The sequence below is a fragment of the Periophthalmus magnuspinnatus genome, chromosome 21, assembly GCF_009829125.3.
Source record: "Periophthalmus magnuspinnatus isolate fPerMag1 chromosome 21, fPerMag1.2.pri, whole genome shotgun sequence".
Classification (NCBI taxonomy): Eukaryota; Metazoa; Chordata; class Actinopteri; order Gobiiformes; family Gobiidae; genus Periophthalmus; species Periophthalmus magnuspinnatus.
In genome coordinates this window covers 5,736,563-5,758,851 of record NC_047146.1, presented here as the reverse complement: position 1 = coordinate 5,758,851, position 22,289 = coordinate 5,736,563, and the positions used below count along the sequence as shown (strand labels likewise).

Genomic DNA, 22,289 nt, shown 5'->3' with positions numbered 1-22,289 from the left:
TACAAATATTTTTTCCGTAAAACCTGCACAGTTTAACAAATATTTACCTTGTATTATAATTAGCAAAAGGGGAAAAAAAGAAACGTGTTGTGTTGTGTGTTGTGTGTTGTGCGTTGTGTGTTGTGTCTTGTGCATTGTGTTTGAAACGACTGTTAAAAGCGCAGCACACGGCGTTGTCACATGTTTGCTCTGGCCGCGGTCGGAGGGACGCGGCGGTGTGGGTCAGCGAGTCATTTTACCTTGTGATGATGTTACTAATGGATCATGCAGGTTGGACCCAGAGTGTTGTTCCATTGACTTGTTTGCGCAGCTCCGTGTGTGTGTGTGTGTGTGTGTGTGTGCGTGTGTGTGTGTACATCCATGTTGCTCATCACTCTCGTCTATACCTCTGCGCTCTTTGGTTTCACTCCCGGCTTAGCGCTTTTTAAAGTTACGCAGTTATGCACGACGGCTGATCGCTTTTGTTTTTAAATAGTTGTTTTACGGAGCAGTTATGGTTAATTAATTACAGTTTTATACGGCCGGTCCGTGACGCTCAGACTGATGTGAAGACGTGGACTGAGCGAGCGCGACGTCACCGGTCAAATGAAGCTAATCGAGGCTAGCGGTTATCGTAGTATCATAGCAACCGAAGAGCCAATCCGGAGCGAGGTTGTTGAACTGGGATGTCCAAACGTTTCTCATTAAGGGCCACATATAAAAAAAAAAAAAACACATAAAAAAGCTGGTTGAGGTACATAAATACAGTGAATACTTCAAATCTGCGCGTTTATTACAAGTCAGACTGAACCGCTAGACCTTTATTCACGTTTACATCCTCAATAAAACACATTAAATATTTGAAATGGGCTTGTTAAAGTAGATTTTTAGAAATATACAGTAAAAAGTACTGTTTAAGGTAATATGGGGCAATTCACCTGGAAGTTTGAGGACCAAGAAAAATTGGTCTGAGGGTCGCTTTTTGCCCCCGGGCCACAGGTTGTGCATGCCTGCTGTTGAAGGTAACGCTCCTGGTTTAACAGAGAGCGAGCGCTTAGCAACACTGTCAATCAAACCTGTTGCTAACGCTACCAGCAGTGACCTCGGGGGAAAGAAGACGCCTGATTTGTCTGTTATTAATGTTCATATCTTGATTTACAGACACAAAAGTGAAATAAAAAACGCAGGATCATGTAGAGCGGGTTAATACGAACATTTTAAGACCAAAACGACGAGAGAGGGGCCACGGTTTTTCAATAGAAAGTGAATTGAAGCCAGAATCAATAGAGCTGAAGTACTTAAACCCTGATTTTTTCTACTTTAACTTTTCATCTCTGTATCTCTACTTTAACTTAAGTAAAAAAACAACAACACCGAGTACTTCATTCACCGCTGTACGTGACGGATTTAAAACAGCCGAAGTACTCGAACTGTATTCGCTCCATCGGCTCTTATCTTTGTAGTTAATTGGGCGTTCATATCTGCTGTTGTGCACCACGTCTGAGTATCCACTTTTAAACCCCTCGAGTAAAATCAATATATGGACGGATCTGAATGGTTTTTAAATGCTCCATTGCGGCCGTGCGTTATCGGGCATCACCGCTCCACCAGAGGAGTTCACTCTGCGGGTCAGGCCTTAACGGGACCGGACAAAAACCGTTAATGGAGCGTAATCGAGCTGTTAAAGACGCTCAGGTATCCATCAGTTAAAGTTGACGTTATGAAGCGGCTACGTGACGCCAAACTGACTCCCCGCGGGCGTTAAGTCGCGTTAGAATGTCGCTACGTCGTCAAAAACAGACCTGGAGTTGTGTTTTGTTTCACTTGCACATGTCTGTCTACATTTCCACACCTCAAAAACGCTCCGTTCCACCTTGTGATGTCATGAAGTGGTTGTTTTTTGTTTTTTTCAAGTTAACAGCTCCTTTTAGCTTTAGTTCAGTAAAGATTGTCAATTCCAGATTAGCTGAAATGATCGAAATGATTCAAAGTGAAGGTGTGTGGAGTTTAAATGCACAGCGGAGCACTTCCTGTATCGCCACATGATGACATCACAAGGTGGAACAGAGTGTTTTCACTTCAAGAGCCTAAATTTGCAGGGTTTCTGTGCTAAATGTGTGTGAATGAAACAAAAAAAACAGCCTAATAAAGCGTTTAAAGATGCTACTGAAGCTTTGAAATAAGAAACTTGCGCTTCAGTTATGTTACCGCGGTGTCTTAGCGTCTCCAGTCAAATGACGCTAATCGAGGCTAGCAGTTATAGCGGCTAATTCGGAGCAGAGTTTCGTACGTAGAATTCTGACAGCGAGTATCATAGCAACCAAAGAGCTAATCAGGAGCGAGCGAGGCTGTTGAAGGTAACGCCCCTTCTCTTCGCTTGGCAATCCTGTCAATCAAACCTGTTGCTAACGCTACCGGGAGTGACCTCGGGGGGAAAGAAGGCGCCTGATTCGTCTGTTTTTTAATGTTCATATCTTGATTTACAGACAAAATAGCGAAATAAAAACAGCAGGGTCACGTAGAGCGGGTTAATACGAACATTTTAAGAGCAAAATGACGAGTCTGAGCCGCGGTTTTTCAACGTAAAGTGAATCGGAGCCGATGGATTTCTCTCTGGGCAGCTCTGTGTGTTTTCGTGTGGTTGTATATGGGGACACAGCTTATAAACTTGTTGCTAATTCTGTATCGGTTTGATTGAAAGCAGAGCTGAGAGTCCGCAGGAGCTCGCCGCTGCTGCTGCTGTTTGGGGAGTTGGACTCGGTCTCCAGGGCTCCGCCGATGATGCACACGGGACAATCCGGGAATAGTATTGTCCCGTTTTTACTCCAGTGCGCTGTGGAAAAGGCAAACTACTGTATTAGGATAAAATCAGCTTATTTACATCTTATTTGAAGGAAAACGAAATAATGTAAACGGTTTTGTAAAGATGTTTGGGAGTTGTATTGGTTGTAACTGAATTCCCAAACTTGGAATGTGCTTCGGAAGTTTGGTGCAACATGAAACAATGGCTAATACTTGGAATATCGGTGTTTTCTACAGGTTTATACTGAGACTACACAGGCTTAAGTGATCCGTGTTTGACTTTTATTCGATTTTATTTTAAACAACATTGGTTCAGGTTCGGTTGTATAAATGTCACGTATTTCCAGGGGCGGTGTCGGACGTTTTTGTTTGGGAGCGCTAAGGGAACGCTCATTTTTGAACACGATTAACACGATATTGGAGTTTTGCATGACGATTATCACGGCCAAACATTATTACGATTAACGATTATATCACGATAATGATTAAGCTTGTTATGGATTTGAATAATTATAACTTTAAAACAGAGAATATTATGGATGAACAGGGCCGTCGACTCAAATTTGGGAGTCCCGGGGCAATAAGCTTCACATGGGCCCCCCTGTAATACAAATGAATAGGAACAGGGTCTAATTCTGGGCCCCCTAAGACCCTGGGCCCCCTGATAACAGACCCCTTTGTCCCTCCTGTCGACTCCCCTCTGGATAAGTCATTTATTTTCACATTCTGGTGATATAATGACGATTATCTTTGCTGCCGATTATCACGATTATATAAAATGATCACGATAAACGATATTATTGTTTATCCCCACCACGTTTCCGTCGGCGTTTAAACAAATTTAAATGTAGTTAGTCCGTGTAGTGATTTATAAAAGCTAAAATGGAATAAATTCATAGGTATCGGCCATTTTAGGGGAGGCTAGCGCCCCCTTGAGCCTTTTCCTGGCGCCGCCCCTGTTTATTACCTCTGCACAACAAAAAACAGATTCAAAATGGTGACTTTTATACGTTTATGAAGCAAATTTAAAACAACTTCAGCGCTTCACATAAAATCCAACAAAAAGTATCATTTGTAATAAGTAATAATTATGGGAAACACTGATGTATAAACTGTTAAATAAAAGTAAAGACACGCAAATATAAAAATGTAAATTAAAACAGACTTTGACATACACAAAATATACATGAGCCGATATTGTGTTTGGACATGTTAAGTGATGTAATAAAAGTATTTACTGATCGTACTTGGCCCAGAAAGTCTCAGAACGTTTGAATTTTTATTTATACAAAGTTGTTCTGTCGTTACGTGAGATAAATAACAGTTACATAACACGTTTGGATCAGTTCTGTCTCATGTTATTTTGGTTTAAAGGAAATAAATGTTGTTTTAGTGACGTGGCTGAGCTGAGGAACGACCTGGAGTTGTGTTTTGTTTCATTCACACATGTTTGACTAACACTTTATTATTAGTCTGTTACATCTCCAAAGCTCAAAACGCTCCGTTCCACCTTGTGATGTCATGAAGTGGTAGTTTTTTTTTTCAAGTTAGCTCCTTTTAGCTTTAGTTCAGTGCAGATTTGGCAATTCCAGGTCTGAAATCCAATCCAAATGATTCAAAGTGAAGGTGTGTGGAGTTTAAAAACACAGCGGAGCACTTCCTGTATCACCACTTGATGACATCACAAGGTGGATCAGAGTGTTTTCAGTTTGAGAGAAGAACTCAGCGTAAATGTGCAGGGTTTGTGTGTTAAATATGTGCGAATAAAACAAAAAAAACACACAACTCCAGGTCTGTTTGTGATGAATCTGTTCGGCTTCAGCACAGACAAAGTGCAGGGTCTTCTCTTGTGGCTGAACGCGTCTGCCTCCCACTCCCAGCTCTGTAAATATCCCCTGTACCTAGACATACATATTAATAACACTGTGGCTGTGAGCGGGACCGACCCGGACACACGGGACCTGCCTCTTCACATCTCCTGCTTTGTAATTTCCTCATCACTGTGGTGAGATTTTAGCATGTGGTGGGAGGGAGAAACACAAGAGGAGAAATCATAATTAAATCCAACCGAGAAAATGGAGAGAAGGGAGAGAGGGGGGAGAGGAGTGGAGGGGGAGAGAGAGGAGAGGAGGGAGGGAGGAGAGAGGAGGAGAGGAGTGGAGGGGGAGAGAGAGGAGGGAGGGAGGAGAGAGGAGGAGAGGAGGGAGGGAGGAGAGAGAGAGGAGGGAGGGAGAGAGGAGACAGGGAGGAGAGAGAGAAGGGAGGGAGGAGAGAGAAGGGAGAGAGGAGGGGGAGAGGGAGAGAGGAGGGGGAGAGAGGAGAGAAAGAGAAAAGAGGAGGGAGAGAGGAGAGACTGAGGAGAGAGGAGGTAGAAAGGACGGAGAGTGGAGGGAGAGAGGAGGGAGGAAAAAGGAGAGGAAGGAGAGAGAAGAGAGGAGGGAGAGAGGAAGGAGAGAGAAGAGAGGAGGGAGAGGAGAGAGAGAGGAAGGAGAGAGAAGAGAGGAGGGAGAGGAGAGAGAGAGGAGGGAGAGAGGAGAAAGAGAAGAGGGAGAGAGGAGAGAAAGGGGAAGGAAAGAGGAGGGACAGAGGAGAGAGAGAGGAGTGGGAGAGGAGGGAGAGAGGAAGGAGAAAGGAGAGAGAGAGGAGAAAGAGAGGAGGGGCAGAGGAGAGAAAGAGGAGGGGGAGAAAAGAGAGATGAGGTAGAGAAGAAGGACAGAGGAGAGAGAGAAGAGGAGGAGGAGGGGATGTGGGAAGAAAGTATTTTATGATTCAGCACTTGTCTGTCAAAGGACGGCTTGTGCTCCCGGGGCTCTCCTGACTCAAACAACTGACTAATAAGTGACTGTGTTTATGAACGGACGTAGCTAACCCGCTAGCCACCGCGCTCTAAACAGGAAGTGAGCATGAGCGCGCTTCCTGCTCCATCGACTCTGACTCCGATTCACTTTACATTAGAAAACTGGTCTTAAATCTTCATATTGACCCTCTTTACATGATCCTGGTGTTTTTATTTCACTATTTTGTCTGAAAATCAAGATACGAACATTAATAACAGACAAATCGGGCGACTTCTTTCCCTGAGGTCACTCCTGATAGCGTTAGCAACGGGTTTGATTGACAGCGTTGCTAAGGGCCCACTCCCTGCTAAACCAGAGGAGGTAGAGAGAAGAAATCACGCTTTAATAGAATAATTCTTTAGTACAATATATATTTTTCTCGCAGATTTACTCTTCCTGACAGCTGCAGGTGCTAACTTCTCTGAGAATGTTTAAATCGCGTAAGTGTGGTCGTAAAGAGACCCGAGCAGCGTGAATGGGAAGCTCTTTAAGTTCATACATGGGCAGGTTCTGTGGCTACTGTCTGTTTAACATCAGAACCCAGACGAGAGGCCGCTCCCGCCGCGTCTACTGTGCGTGCGACTGCGGCCCGGCGTGGAAGGCGAGTTAGCGAGTTTCCCCGTCGGAGCTGGAGGTGCGTGGAGCTCAGGTTACTGCATTTCTCCGTTGGCACAGGACTAGCTTTCTGTCTCACTATTTAGCATCAGAGGCGAACTATTTATAGATCACTTCTGGCCTACTTGGCAACAGGAAGGAGATGAAGACAAGGAAAGGAACTATGGAGGCCACGGAGGGACAAAATATAGAAAGTGGAACATCCAACTAGAGCAAAGGGCCGTTCTGGTCGTGTCCTGGACGAGCTGAGGAAATATAAAACTGAAGGTAAACTTGGATTTTTACTTTTGAGCGTTAAATCTGACTCTTGTGAGCGTTAAGTCGTGTTCTGACGCTGTTAAGGCATCAAAAACACACCTGGAGTTGTGTTTTGTTTCACTCACACACGTTTGTTTAAATAGACAAACCTCAAAATGCTCCGTTCCACCTTGTGATGTCATGAAGTGGTTGTTTTAGAGAGAGGGAGGAGAGAGAGGGAGGAGAGAGAAGAGAGAGAGGAGGGAGAGTGGTGGGAGAGAAGAGGGAGAGAGGAGGGAGAGAAAAGGGAGAGAGGAGAGAGAAGAAGGAGAGAGGAGGAGGGAGAGAGGAGGGTAAGAGAAGAGAGAGGAAGGAGAGAGAAGAGGAAGGAAAGAGGAGAGAGAGGAGAGAGAGAGAGAAGAGAGAGAGAGGAGGGAGAGTGGTGGGAGAGAAGAGGGAGAGAAGAGAGAGAAGAAGGAGAGAGGAGGAGGGAGAGAGGAGAGAGAGAGGAGAGAGAGAAGAGGGAGAGAAGAGGGAGAGAGAAGAGAGAGGGAGGAGAGAGAGAAGGAGAGAGAGGAGGGAGAGAGGAGAGGAAGGACAGAGGGGAAAGACAGAGGAGGGAGAGAAGAGAGAGGAGAGGAGGGAGAGAGGAGAGAGAGAGGAGGGAAAGAGAAGAGAGAGGAAGGAGAGAGGGAGAGAGGAGCTTTAGCTAAAAACATCTGAGAGGATCAGGTATCGTTCAGAAAGCTAAAGGTGAATGGTAAAAATAACGCCTCAAATCATATGAAAAGTACTTTTTACTTTTCAGTCCTGTTCAAAAATGTCGTGGAGTAGAAAGTACAGATACTGCTCTCAAATGTACTGAAGTGAAAGTAAAAAGTATCCACTGTAAAATGTACTTTAGTAAAATATAAATACCTAAAATTCAACTTAAGTACAGGACTTTACTATTTTTACTTACACTGGTGCTGTCTTGTTGTAGCACAATAATATTACTACTACTACTACTACTACTACTATTACTACTACTAATAATAATAATAGTGAGTGAGTTTCCAGGGCTTTTTTGCAGATGTCGAGTGTGGAGTGTGTGATGTGTTTGTTCAGGGGGGGTTCGGGGTTCGGGACGGTTGGAGGGCGGGAGGGGGGCTTCGGGACGGTTGGAGGGCGGGAGGGGGGCTTCGGGATGGTTGGAGGGAGGGAGGGGGGCTTCGGGACGGTTGGAGGGGACATCAGCAGACAAGGCCCCCGTCGTCCTCCAGGTCTTATGTTTAGAATCCACATATTTACCTCTAGATCCGTCTGGATCACACTGGGAGCAGCGTCCCGACTGAGGACGTGACTTCATCTGCCCCGTCCTCAGTTTGATCACACGGCTCTGTCCTTATAGGGAAGTGAATGTTGAGGTATTTCACCTTAATCCACCGCAGGAATTCACTCTTTAAGATCCACCTTCACCGAGGGCAGAATGTACAGAGGGTTTAGTTTATCTCTGCGCTGAAGACGAGACACGACACGGATACACATGTACTGTACACAACACACACATGTACTGTACACAACACACACATGTACTGTACACAACACACACATGTACTGTACACAACACACACATGTACTGTACACAACACACACATGTACTGTACACAACACACACATGTACTGTACACAACACACACATGTACTGTACACAACACACACATGTACTGTACACAACACACACATGTACTGTACACAACACATGTACTGTACACAACACACATGTACTCTACACAACACACACATGTACTGTACACAACACACACATGTACTGTACACACACATGTACTGTACACAACACACGTACTGTACACAACACACACATGTACTGTACACAACACATGTACTGTACACAACACACACATGTACTGTACACAACACACACATGTACTGTGCACAACACACATATGTACTGTACACAACACACACACTGTACACAACACACATATGTACTGTACACAATACACACATGTACTGTACACAACACACATGTACTGTACACAACACACACATGTACTGTACACAACACACATGTACTGTACACAACACATGTACTGTACACAACACACACATGTACTGTACACAACACACATGTACTGTACACAACACATGTACTGTACACAACACACACATGTACTGTACACAACACACATGTACTGTACACAACACACACATGTACTGTACACAACACACATGTACTGTACACAACACATGTACTGTACACAACACACACATGTACTGTACACAACACACATGTACTGTACACAACACACACATGTACTGTACACAACACATGTACTGTACACAACACACACATGTACTGTACACAACACACACACAGAGAGAAAAGAGAGGAAGGAAAGGAGAGAGAGGAGAGGAGGGAGAGAGGAGAGAGAGGAGCCTTACCATCAGTAAAGGGGGGATATTATTGTCTGTTTAGCTAAAATGATCTGAGAGGATCAAATATCGTTCAGAAAGCCACAGGTAACATGGAAAAACTAACTCCTCAGATCAGATGAAAAGTACTTTTTACTTTTCAGTCCTGTTCAAAAATGTAGTGGAGTAGAAAGTACAGATACTGCTCTCAAATGTACTGAAGTAAAAGTATAAAAATACACTGGAGCATGTCCTTTTTTTATCTGACTGTGTTTAAGCCACATAGAAACACACAGGGGATATATAAGAATGCAGCTAACTGAAGTAAAAATAAGCTCTGTGTTTGTGTTTCAGTGTTTACTTTGTGGAACTGAAGCTGTTATGTTGTTGGTAAAAGATCGTATTTAATATTTTAGTCGCAGCGTGTCCCTAGCTGCGACCCGTAGTGGCGTGGCGTTGATGGCGTGCGTCGATGGCGTGCTCTGTCCTGTGGTGTTTGGCTGTTTAAGTTGACACAGCTGGTGGGCAGGATGTCAGCTTCAGCCCGTGTCACTGTGTGTGCTTCAGCTCTATATAAAACCCTGTGCATGTGCAGGTGACTTTAGGTTTATACTTCAGCTTTTGCGAACGCTCTCTCCATTTTCGAAACCACGTATTTCTGTTATTGTACGTTAAAGTGTAAAAGTGTAGTATTTTACGATCGGAAAAAGGTTTAATAAAAGTAAATCACTGGAGGAATAAACCACATTTATAAGAATATGAGTCAAACGTTTCATTATGGATGCACCAGGAGCCGGTATCGAGTATCGGTTCAATACCAAGAGCCGGTATTCGTACTCGTCAATGGGCTGTCGATACCAAGAGCCGAAAACGCTGTAGCGGCTCTAAAGAAGCACGTTAACTGTTGTGCACATTAAACTCAGCCTTAATCACATGAACTATACAAATATTTATTAATATTTATTTATCATTTATATTTCACAGCAGATATCAGCACGGTGCTTGTGTTTACGAGAGCAGGTTTTTATTCTGCACTTTTCTGTTTTAATCTTATGTTAATGATGATTATTTGTGATTATTTATGTTTTGATTTGTGTGATTTTAATGTATTTTGTTATTCTAAAGCACTTTGAATTACTTATTGTGCTGTACAAATAAACTTGCCTAGCCTAGCCTAGCCTAGCATGCAGACGTTGCTAAGTGGCGCTGGTGATTATTTGCTCGTGCGTTTATAACTTATTGTAACTGACAAACACTTTAGCGACTGAACAGAGCTTTTAAAAGACGTACTTTATGTCCAAACTGGTCAAAGTGTGACTGTGGTAAAAGTAACACAAGACTCACGGTTATGCTAACAGTGGCTCATTAGCAGTTAGCTCGTTAGCTCGTTAACAGTCAGATCTGCAAAGACGAAGTGTAAATATTAAAGTCAGGTGTTTGTCTAAATTATATTCACCCGGGTTACAATAAACTTAAAACACTCTTTCTCGTAAGTATCTAAAGTAAACAAAGGCTGTACTATTAAAATCCTGTGAAATTAATTCGATTTACCGCTAAAACTCCTGTAAAAATAATGTCTGGTATCGGTATCAGTACTCGGCATCGGCTAGTACTCAAAGTGAAGTACTAAAAGTGGTATCAGTGCACCTCTACCTCTCATCCAATGTTTTATTTCTTTATTTTTTCTGCTTTTTACGTTTTATATACACAGAGAAGACATCAGATTTATGAAGTAACACGTGGAATTATGTAACAAAGTTAAATAACTCGACTAAATACATCATCAACAGAGCAAAAGGGGGGAGACTTTGGGGATTTGAACATAAAATATGTAAAAATAAATAGTACTGAGTATTAGTATGAGTTATTTAACTGTTTTTCTACATAATTCCATACAACGTACTTCATTTATTTGACGTCTGTGTGTGTAAATAAAACGTAGAAAGTAAAAATGTAGAAAAAAAACCTTGAATAAGAGCCAAACGTGTGCCCGGTCGTGTACGTATCACCTTAAATCACGTTTTTTAATCGTTTATGATCTTAAAACGAGTAAAAACGTCATTGTATTTCTGTGTGGAACGACTTTGATGATAAATTAAAAAGCTCATACACAACAGAAGCGTTTAAAAAGAGGCATAAAACATTACTTTTTAAAAATGACTGGACTCGGGAATGATTTATGTGAACTGTCGTGGTTTGTAGTTTTCCTTTTGTATAATATTGTGTCATTTTTTTGTCGAACTGATGCTGCTTTTCTTGAAATTCTTGCGCGTTATTATTAAATATTGTTTCCGTCATGAGAGAAATGTCATGTACGACCTTATACGAGTTGAATAATGTTTGATTTTGAATGTAATAACCGAATAAAACTAACTTTACTCACTACACAGACTGTTAAAACTGACGATGTCCCATGTTTTTCTCTCACCAGACAAGTATAAAAGAGGGATTACTGCTCAAACAGACCAGCTCGTTCCAGAGGTGGAAAAAGCGTTACTTCAAACTGAGAGGACGAACTCTTTACTACGCCAAAGACGCCAAGGTAGGCTCCCGCTTATCATCCAACTGTATTTGTGCAAGAAAAAAAGAAAGGTTCGAGCTGCCGTCTGTGGGTCCTGAGGCTAAAAATACGTACATTTTGATTTGAGTGTTTAGGTTGAGTCTAACCTCATCCCTGGTTTCACTCCAGTCGGGCAGCGCCGTGGCTCACTGGCAGGAGCGGGCGCTGCGTAGGGTGTCCCGGAGCCGCGTGTGTTGGCGGGTGCTGTCTGTGTGTTGGACAGGGGCGCGCCACTCCCCTACATCCATGGGCGCCAGCGGATCTGAGGAAGGCCTTGTGGGAGTCCGGGTCAGCACAGCTCTGTCAGAGTCGAGGGTCACGGGGTCAGAGCGTGGACCCACCCCACCCAGCCGACCGGAGTCTCTTTATAAACGCATAAGAGCCGCATTCATGCCACGCGAAGACGAATAATCGGGATCGCTACAGGCTTTTCCCGTAAAAATGTGACCGATTAGCTTGACTCTCACCGCCATTTTTTGTTTACATTGGCGCTAGCGTTGCTTCGAGACTATTCTACGATTGCGTTAATGCAATTTGTAATTTGTCCAAATCGTCTCTGAGCGCAAAGACGCAGATTTAAAGGTTTTTCATGTGGCAAGAATGCGAAAATATAAGGCTTTAAAGTCATTAAAATAAGGAAGCGTAGTGCATTTGTTAAGGCCGGAGAGCAAACCACTCTGTACTGTTGTCTCACGTTTCGCGGTCTCGCTGTTTCGGGGATTTTTTTAGCGCAATTTCACATGCTTTTTCACGGCGTATGATTATTCGGCATATTATGATCTGCGTCCTGATTGGCTAAGGGACTGTAGACCGTCGTCGATCAATCTCCTCCGTGCCGTGTCTCCTGCCCCAGATTTACGTAAACATTCGAGCGACGCCAGGACGAAGAGACACGGTCAGACGAACTGTGAAATACGCCCGAGTCACTATTAATGAATTAAACAACGGAGGAATGTGAGAAAATGTTAACGCCTGTGTGAGAAAAGTGTATAAAGTGTGTGGTGAGGGGTTTTAAAACGTGTAGAATCGTAAAAAATAAAGCTGATACTTCACTGATTTGGCCTCTCGCGGGTTATTTTTAGCACGTAACCCCCAGCGATAAACGAGGTATCACTGTAAATCATAAAAAAGACATTGTGGTTTGCTTTTCTTTTATATAATACCATCCATTCACCGTTTATGTGGCGTGTGTTTAAGAGCTGTGCTGCCCCATTTCAACGACAAAACCACGTGCACGAGTCAAATTTTCAGCTTCATTCAAATATTTACGCTCATTTCTAGCGTTTTACAAATCGGCTCAAGCGAATATAAACCCTTTTTGTTCATTTTTCCTGCCCGTTGTCGTTGAAATGCTGTTTTTTTTTAAGCTCAGCGCTCTGGATCTGCAGCTAAAGGTCAAGTTGACTTTGTCCCGCCTTCACTGTCAGCTTTCATTACAGACCCCAAACCAAAACCCTGTACTAACTCAGAGTTCATGCATGCGTGAAAACATCCTTTGCACACACATGAGGGGCCGGGCAGCCAAGAGAGCAGATACATTTTCCACACACACACACAAACACACACACACATACACACGCAGATACACGAGCCGATCAGCCAAGAGAGCGGTCCGTGGTCCGTGTTGTTCCTCTCCTCCCGCTAACTGGCTCATGACATAGACGTGTAGGCATTCACACTTGGCCCGAGCGACACACACGCACACACACACACGCACACACACACACAAACGCACGCACACGATTGGCTGAGGAAGTCGTCATTATGTGGGCTTTCCTCTGACAGCTGCAGCGCTCACTTCTTTTACGCTCGTACTCTCGGGTGAAGGGTATTCCTGAGCGAGCGGGGGGTTTGGCCCGGTGCCCCTTCAGCGACGCCGTACGCACATAACGGACATCAGAGGGTGTCGGCTTCCTGTTTGTAAATGAGTCCGAGCACACGTCCCGTCAGAAACGAACCCGCTTCCCAAAATGACCGACTCGTAGCGGCTTGTTTTTGCTGTGGCGAGAAGCGACGGGGGAAGTCGTTTAAATTTTACGACGCTGCAATCCTACATCAGAATTTGAGTGTGTATTACAGAGTGAATTATGCGGTTAAAAAGTGATATATTTATACGTTTTAAATAATGTAAGTTACAGACAAAATTATTAAAACAAAACAACAAAATTTTCAAAAAAGTTCTATATTTTGTGCCACGTTTGCGTTGATTTTTCGACTCAAATTCACTGATGTAGAATTATTTGATCAGGTTGCTATTAACCGTGGTAGAACGTAACGAAGTACAAGTAGTAAAGTACTGTACAGATACCTAAAATTGTGTACTTTTACTTCAGTACATTTGAGAGCAGTATCTCTACTTTCTACCCCATTACGTTTTGGACTGGACTGAAAAGTAAAAGTATTTTTTATTATTGTGTGAGACCTGCTGAAAAGGGCTGAGGGTTTATTTTTAACACGGTTGTAATTTCCAAAATAAAAAATATATAAATAAAACATCTGGAAAAAATGTATTGAAAAAAAAAAAAAATTCAGGTGAAATATTTATCAAAATCACCACATTTGAAGCTTTATAAGACTCAAAATTTGTATAAAAAAATGAAAAACGTACTCTTTAAGTACATTTTTAAACAGATACTTTAATACTTTTACTTAAATCGATTTTTACATATAATACTTTTACTTGACTCTTTTTAATTTTTTGCTTCAGTATCTGTAAGTTTATTTAAGTAACAAAACAAAGTACTTCTTCCACCACTGTGTATGAATCACTCCATCTATACTGCAAGTTTCTGCGTGTAGTCTGTTCATATACTCATTCTTTTTCTTGTGTTCTTCATCCCCCGTTCAGTCTCTTATCTTTGATGAAGTGGACCTGTCCGACGCCAGTGTTGCAGAGTCCAGCACTAAGAATGTTAACAACAGCTTCACGGTGAGTACGACACGTCCACTCTGAGCCAAAACTCATCCACAGTTTGTCTAGTTACATTTTCAAATTTTGGACGGCAAGATCATGAACTGTATATATAAATGGATGTAGCTGAACTGCTAGCTGCCGCGTTACAAACAGGAAGTGATCATGTTTGCGCTTCCGGCTCCATCGACTCTGGCTCCAATTCACTTTCTATTGAAAAACCGTGTCCTCTCTCTCTGTACCTGCTGCTGTCAGACTCGTCATTTTGGTCTTAAATGTTCGTATTAACCCTCTACATGATCCTGTTTTTTTTTTTATTTCACTATTGTGTCTGTAAATCAAGAAATGAACATTAATAACAGACCAATGAGCTGCCCTCTTTTGCCAAGGTTGCTCCTGCTAGCGTTAGCAACAGGTTTGATTGACAGCGTCGGTAAGTGCTCGCTCCCTGCCAAACCACAGACTGGACAAGGAAGTGGAGTAAGCACAGCGTTCAGCTTCAGTCAAACGAAGCTCATCGAGGCTAGAGCAGTTATAGCGGCCAATTTGGAGCAGAGATCCATATTTGGAATTCTGACCGTTAGTATCATAGCAACCAAAGAGCCAATCCGGAGTGAGGCTGTTCGAGGTAATGCCCCTTCCCGTCCACACCGCTGGTTTAGCAGGGAGCAGGCACTTAGCAACGCTGTCAATCATTTCTCCGATGTTGCTAACGCTAGCGGGAGCAACATCGGAGAAAGAAGGCGCCTGATTTGTGTTACAGACACAATAGTGAAGTAAAAACCCCAGGATCACGTAGAGCGGGTTAATACGAACATTTAAGACCAAAATGACGAGTCTGACAGCAGCAGTTACAGAGAGAGGAGCCACAGTTTTTTTGTGTAAAGTGAACTGGAGCCAGAACCTCCTATTTGGAACAGTCTGTGTTAAACCAGCCTTGCAGGAAGAAACGTTACCTTCAACAGCCTCGCTCCGGATTGGCTCTTTAGTTGCCATGATACTTGCGGCCCATTCCAAATCACGGTTCACCTTTCGTGGTCTCGCTGTTTCACAGATTTTTGTGTGCAATTTTGCATGTTTTTTTTACATCGTCTGAACGTGCATTGTGTTCTTTGTCCTGATTGGCTGTTGGACTGTAGACCATTGTCCATCAGTCTCCTCCGTGCCGTGTCTCCTGTCCAGTACAGAATGTGTTCGGACAAATTTACATAAACGTTGGATCGCGGTGTGACTCTGAAGTGCTGTACGTTTGCAATTTGTTTTCTCCCCGACAAAACCCACAATGTCGATGAAACGTTCTGCACCGACAAAGACGCCTACGAAGGTTTGAACTTTGAGAGAGTGTAAACGAGAGAGAAATGTGAGAAAATGTTAACGCCTGTGTGAGAAAAGTGTATAAAGTGTGTGGTGAGGGGGTTTTACAGCTGAAAACATAGAGAATAATTGTAAAATGTAAAGCTGATACTTCAATTGCGCCTATTGCGGGTTATTTTTAGAACGTGACCTCCGCGATAAACGAGGGATAACTGCGATCTCAGTCCACGTCTTTATTCAGTCCGTGGTCAGGACATTCACCTTCACTATCAGTGTGACAGATGGTGAGGCGTCTGGGGAGTGAGTACATGACACACCGAGCTTATCAGGGTCAAAAACGGTAGACAGTTACTAAATAAAACGTATAAACCCCGATGAATCATGGTTAAATCCGTAAATACGTCGGTTTATCTGCACTATTCCCGTCTTTTAGATTCCTTTCCCCGCAGCAGCTCTATCCGTAGGCCGCGCACAGTCGGCCGTTTTTTATTGACAGTTACGCGTGGGAGTGAGGCGGAGGTTCCACGCCGACATCACCGCGTCTACTCGTGTCTTGTCCTGTCTAAAAATGTCTCGGCTCTCCCGCGCTGCAGCTATTTTAAGACAGTCGGAGGAGGAGGAAACAGGCAAGAGAACAGGGCTTTGAACCCGGCCGAGTTATTTTTAGCAACGCACCCGAACGCTCCGTGGACTCGCTGGAGAAGACAGCTGTGCGCATAAATAACGTTATATGAGCCGGACCTGGTCGTACGTGTGCGAGCCACGGGGAGACGCAGCCCTTTGTCCACGCGGTTTGGAGACTGCGTTTAAAATAAATGAGGTTATTCACAGTTTTATGGAGCCCGTTTTTCTTAGTTTTAATCGTATTTAAAGGCAAGAACTACAACGATACGCTTCAAGGATTTAAACTTTCACTTTATCCATTCACTGCTTGTATTTGGAGACGGTATTGCTCTGTTAAAGGTCAGATCTGCGGCGAGGCGAGGCTGTTCTCAATGTGTATTTTGTTAATTCTGTTGCCTGTACTTGAATAAACTTAAAAAGCGTAACGTAATGAAGCTTAATCGTAAAGAAAATCATCAAATTGTTCGTTTGTTGCCGCGTCACTCTGGTTTCGCTTTTGTAGAACGTCTGAACCACTGACGGAGGATAGTAAATCACTTTTTTTTACGATGCACAGATCCAGCTTTTTCAGTTCTGATACCAAATCCGAGACTTTAGCTTTAAGTAGCCCGGACGATAACACAATTTGAAGTTTGATATATCGCTGAAGTAAATATAGACGATAAACGATGATATTGAAACTCATTTACGCCACTGAATCGAAACCCAAGAGCAGATTTAAACCATAAAAACCATTATAAATCTACAATATTGTTCAAAATCATGAGTTGTAAGAAATAAACAGCAGAATGAAACAATTTAGTCGTTAGTTTGCGTCTGTAATGAGTCAAAGAAGTTATTTATTCAAAGGAAAAGACGAAGTTTAAATCTGTTTATTGGACAAACCGTTGTAGGAGTGAAGACTTTTCGCTGCTCGTCCAAGCTCATTCTTCAGTTCTTCAGCGAAACGTCTTCACCCCTACAACAATTTGTCCAATTAACAGATTTAAACTTCGTCTTTTGCTGTGGATCAGACCTGGACGACGCAGACGGGTTATTTCTTCAAACTTTTACAGCTTAAACTTGATCATACAGCCACAAAATAACCCCAGATTTAAAAAAAAGTATTGTTCCAACTTTCATATATAGAAAGATAAATCGATATAGTGATTATCGTGACCCAGCAAATAGTCTTATTACTTAAGCGTGTGTGTCCGTCCTGTTCTGACCGGTACAAAACAGTGACCGCTCGCCCTGTTTCGCTGTAGTTCTGTCCTAATACTTGATATGATTTTCAACTCTGTGCCCTGTTCTGGTGATCAAACAAATCGTCATTTTAGTCTTAAATGTTCGTATTAACCCGCTCTACATGATCCTGGTGTTTTTACTTCACTATTGTGTCTGTAAATCAAGATATGAACATTAATAACAGACAAATCAGGCGCCTCCTTTCCCCCGAGGTCGCTCCCGTTAGCGTTAGCGACAGGTTTGACAGTTACCTTCAACAGCCTCGCTCCGGATTGGCTCTTTGGTTGCTATGATACCCGCGGTCGGAATTCCTAATATGAAACTCCTGGAACTGCTAGCGTCGATGAGCTTCGTTTGACCGGAGGCAAACGCTGTGGGTGACGTCACACACACACACACACACACACACACACACGTTAAAGATAAAGATTACACTTTTGTTGACGCACTCACTGGACGTGCCTGTCATTTTACACAAAGGTTAAGGAGCCACAGGAGCCGATTTGGTGTTGAGAGAAAGAGAGAGTGTAAGTGCGAGCGGTAGAGGAAATCCTAGAGTGATGTCAGAGCCACAGCGGATCGCACTCGCTCTCTCTCTCTCACACACACACACACGGACACACACTTATCCCAGGGGAAGAGGGAGGCACGGGGAGCGCTGAGGCAGGAGCGGCGGGAGCAGGCACAAACACACATCATGAAGACTACACCGGACTGACAGGAGCGCAAAAAAAAACCAAAAAACATCCACGAGGTAATGTGATCTGCGGTTTACCTGAGCGCGCGTCGTCCTGTGGCGTGGGCGTGCGGAGTACCGGCAGGGGGAGTCGGCACGCTCGATTATGTGATGAATAATGGGAAAGGGAACGCTGCAGAGGAGGAGACGCCGGGGTCCTGTTGTTTAACTCAAAACCGTACACTGTTTAGGATTGTTAATGCGCTCACGTGTCGTAGCGGTGATGGATGCGTTAGCCGTGATGTAAGCGTGTTCGTGTGAGCGTGTTCGTGTGTGCGGTTATTACGGTGTGACTAACTGTTTTTATTGATTTGCAGTAAAGGAGCAGATTGAGTTCAGAAAATCCTTATGTCGTTACTTCAGATGTGAGCAAAAATAGTGCTGGTTATGTGACCTCTGATAATTTATATTTATTTTAGATTTCAAAATGATTTTTATTGTTATTCAGTGTTGTCTTTGGGAGTGAGAATTGAAGGAGGAACAACGTCAAGCAATTTTTGAAGCATAACATGTGAGGGCTCCTCTTGTATATAAGCATCTGACAGTCTAAGAACACAATACAACTTTAAGGAAAATTTGAAAAAAAAAAAAATATAGACTGGTTTATGCCTCTTATTTTATTTTATTTATTTATTTATCTTTATTTTTATTTATTTATCTTTATTTTTATTTATTTATCTTTATTTTTTATTTATTTTTATTTTTATTTTGATTTAATTTTATTATTTGAACAGGGACAGATACAACAAACATAGTCGATCATTTGTGTGTTTATAGTCTTGAGTGATTCACTAACCCCAGTCCCCAGAACGACCTTAAAACTATTCAGATTTCACAAAAAAGATGCAGAATTATGTAGAAAAATAAAATAAAAAGTGAATTTGTCGAAAAATAATCAAATGTTTACATGTTTTCCATTTTAAGGGTTGGTAAGATCAAACAGGTTTAAACATGAATACACACACAGACGCACACACATTCAGACGCAGACGCACACACGCGCAGACGCACACACACACACAGACGCACACACTCGCAGATGCACACAAACATGCAGACACACATGCACAAACACACACACTAACAGCCACACGCAAACACATAAACACACACATATGCACGCACACAGAGACACACACGCAGATGCACACACACACAGATGCACACACACGCAGACGCACACACACGCAGATGCACACACACACAGATGCACACATGCGCAGACGCACACACACGCAGATGCACACAAACATGCAGACACACACGCACAAACACACACACGCAAACACACACATACACACACACTAACAGCCACATGCAAACACATAAACACACACACACACGCACTTTAGCACACACAAACACACACATGCAAACATACAAACGCATGCACACACACACACATGGACACACACAAATACGCCTGCACTCACAGACACACACGCACACAAGCATACACACATACGCAGAGACACTCACGCAAACACACACACAGAGACGCACGCACAAAAACAGTCGTGCTACTAAACCTCTCATTAAAGTCTCAAATGCTCCGTGTGGGAGTGAAACTGCAGGACTCCATGTTTGAAACAGTAATTCTATTTGACATCACCTCCTTCTTGTTACACTGGTCTGACCAATCTGCACGAAGAGACATTAACCACGACGTGAGTTTGGTTTCAAATGTTCTAATCCTGCAGTTTAGACCTCTACAGAAGTGTTATGATCTGTCACTGCACTTAAAATGTCCAGTACGAGCTGAATCTGTATCATGACATAATTCTGCCCCTGTAAAGTGACTGAGGTCGGGCCACTGAATCAAGGACGTATTCTGTGTCTTGTTGGTCAAATATGTCCAAATATTACATGCATTATTATTATTTTTTGCAATACAGTGGTCCTTCGTTTATCGCGGGGGTCACGTTCTAAAAATAACCCACAATAGGTGAAATCCGTGAAGTATCAGCTTTATTTTTTCCAATTATTCTCTATGTTTTCAGCTGTAAAACCCCTCACCACACACTTTATACACTTTTCTCACACAGGCGTTAACATTTTCTCACATTTCTCTCTCGTTTAAACTCTCTCAAAGTTCAAACCTTCGTAGGCGTCTTTGTCGGTGCAGAACGTTTCATCGACATTGTGGGTTTTGTCGGTGGAGAAAACAAATTGCAAACGTACAGCACTTCAGAGTCACACTGAGATCCAACGTTTATGTAAATTTGTCTGAACACATTCTGTACTGGACAGGAGACACAGCACGGAGGAGATCAGGACGCAGAACACAATGGTCTACAGTCCAACAGCCAATCAGGACGCAGAACACAATGGTCTACAGTCCAACAGCCAATCAGGACAAAGAACACAATGCACATTCATATGATGTAAAAAAGCATGGAAAATTGCACAAAAAAATCAGCAAGACCACATTATAGCATCTAGCCCTGGTTTAGCAACGCTGTCAATCAAACCAATCAAACCTGCTGCTAATGCTAGCATGAGCAGGAAAGAAGACGCCTGATTTGTCTGTTATTAATGTTCATATCTTCATTTACAGACACAATAGCGAAATAAAAGCCCCAGAATCATGTAGAGCGAGTTAATACGAACATTTTAAGACCAAAGTGATGGCGCGAGAGTCGATGGAGCTGGAAGTGCGCTCATGCTCACTTCCTACGCGGCGGCTAGCAGGTTAGCTACGTCCATTTATACACACAGACTATGCTTCCGAACATTTATTTCCTTTAAACAAAACGTCATCAGTTTATATAACCAACCAGGATATCAACTGATCCCATATTTGGAAGCCGATATCTGATCCGGCACACGTTTTTCGATATCTGCACCGATACGTATCTAATACCAGAATCAGATCGGTGCATCTCTTCTCGTTATGTCCGCCGCCGTCGCCGCCTCACTCGTGTTTATCGCAGCGGACTCGTCATAACTGCCCTCGTCAAGTTCATCAAATGGAGCAATCCGTGATGGGTTTTGAATGGTGGGTGTTTTTGTGCCGGGAAACGATTGTAGAGGTAATTTGAAAGTCAATTGTGAGGCTGTTATGTGCGTATAATAGTCCATGTGCACGAGGCAGCCAGCATCTGTCAGAGTAGGTCCCATTAGACACAGGATCAGCGCCACGCAATCCTCATTTGGTCGCTGTGTGCACGGAACCCTGATAGGCCTATTCCGCAGCGCTACGCCGTTTTATGCAGGGAAATATCGCTCATAATACGCCAAGATTGTGTTATTTTTACGTTTAAAGCGCCAATATTCTGCTATTTTCTCATCTATCTCCGTTATAACGTTGTTTCCTCATCGCAAACACACCCGTAGTTGTGTTTTTTTGTTTCGTTAACACGCAAACGCTGCTGTATTTCGGCTGAGCTGTTGCCTCAAACTGAAAACAAAACGCTCTGTTCCACTTTGTGATGTCATACGGCGATACAGGAAGTGCTCCGTTGTGTTTTTAAACTCCATACGCCTTCACCCTGAATCATTTGGATCATTTCTAGCGCTGGGATTGGCAATTTCTACTGAACTTAAGGTAAAAAAAATTAGCTGTTAACTTTGAAAACTACCACTTTATGACATCACAAGGTGGAACAGAGCGTTTTGAGGGTTGGAGATGTACAGATTAATAATAAAGGGTTATTCAAACATGTGTGAATCGACCAAAACACAACTCCAGATGTGTTTTTGATGCAGTAACGACATTATAACATGACGTTTTGTGTAATATCGGACATTTAAACGTGCTTATCTGTCCATTTTCCTTCATAAAATGTTCAAATCCGCGTGTCGTATCAGACTTGTGAGGCCCAAAGGATTATTTTTGGTGATTCCCGTAGATGTCTCGTCTCACGTACCTTTCTCTCGCTCGCTATCGTCCGATGCATATAGCGCCTTGTCACACTATATCAGACACGCACAGCTGATGAATGTACATGAAGGTCAGCAATCAAGGGAGGTTTTCTACTCTTGAGGGATGCCGAGAGCCACTTTCGGAAACGTCGTTCCTGTTTCCCCTGG

The 22,289-nt window shown here is 43.0% G+C and overlaps 1 protein-coding gene across 3 annotated transcripts in view; it reads left to right on the top strand.

Moving 5' to 3' along the window:
- The window catches only part of dgkh (diacylglycerol kinase, eta), a 64,860-nt gene that overhangs the window by 4,067 nt on the left and 38,504 nt on the right, over nucleotides 1–22,289 (top strand). For all 3 annotated transcript variants that reach the window (XM_033987344.2, XM_055230677.1, XM_055230676.1), the window contains 2 exons: nucleotides 11,317–11,427; nucleotides 14,294–14,374. In XM_033987344.2, coding sequence (XP_033843235.1) covers nucleotides 11,317–11,427; nucleotides 14,294–14,374 — 192 coding nt within the window. The remainder of the gene's footprint in view (nucleotides 1–11,316; nucleotides 11,428–14,293; nucleotides 14,375–22,289) is intronic.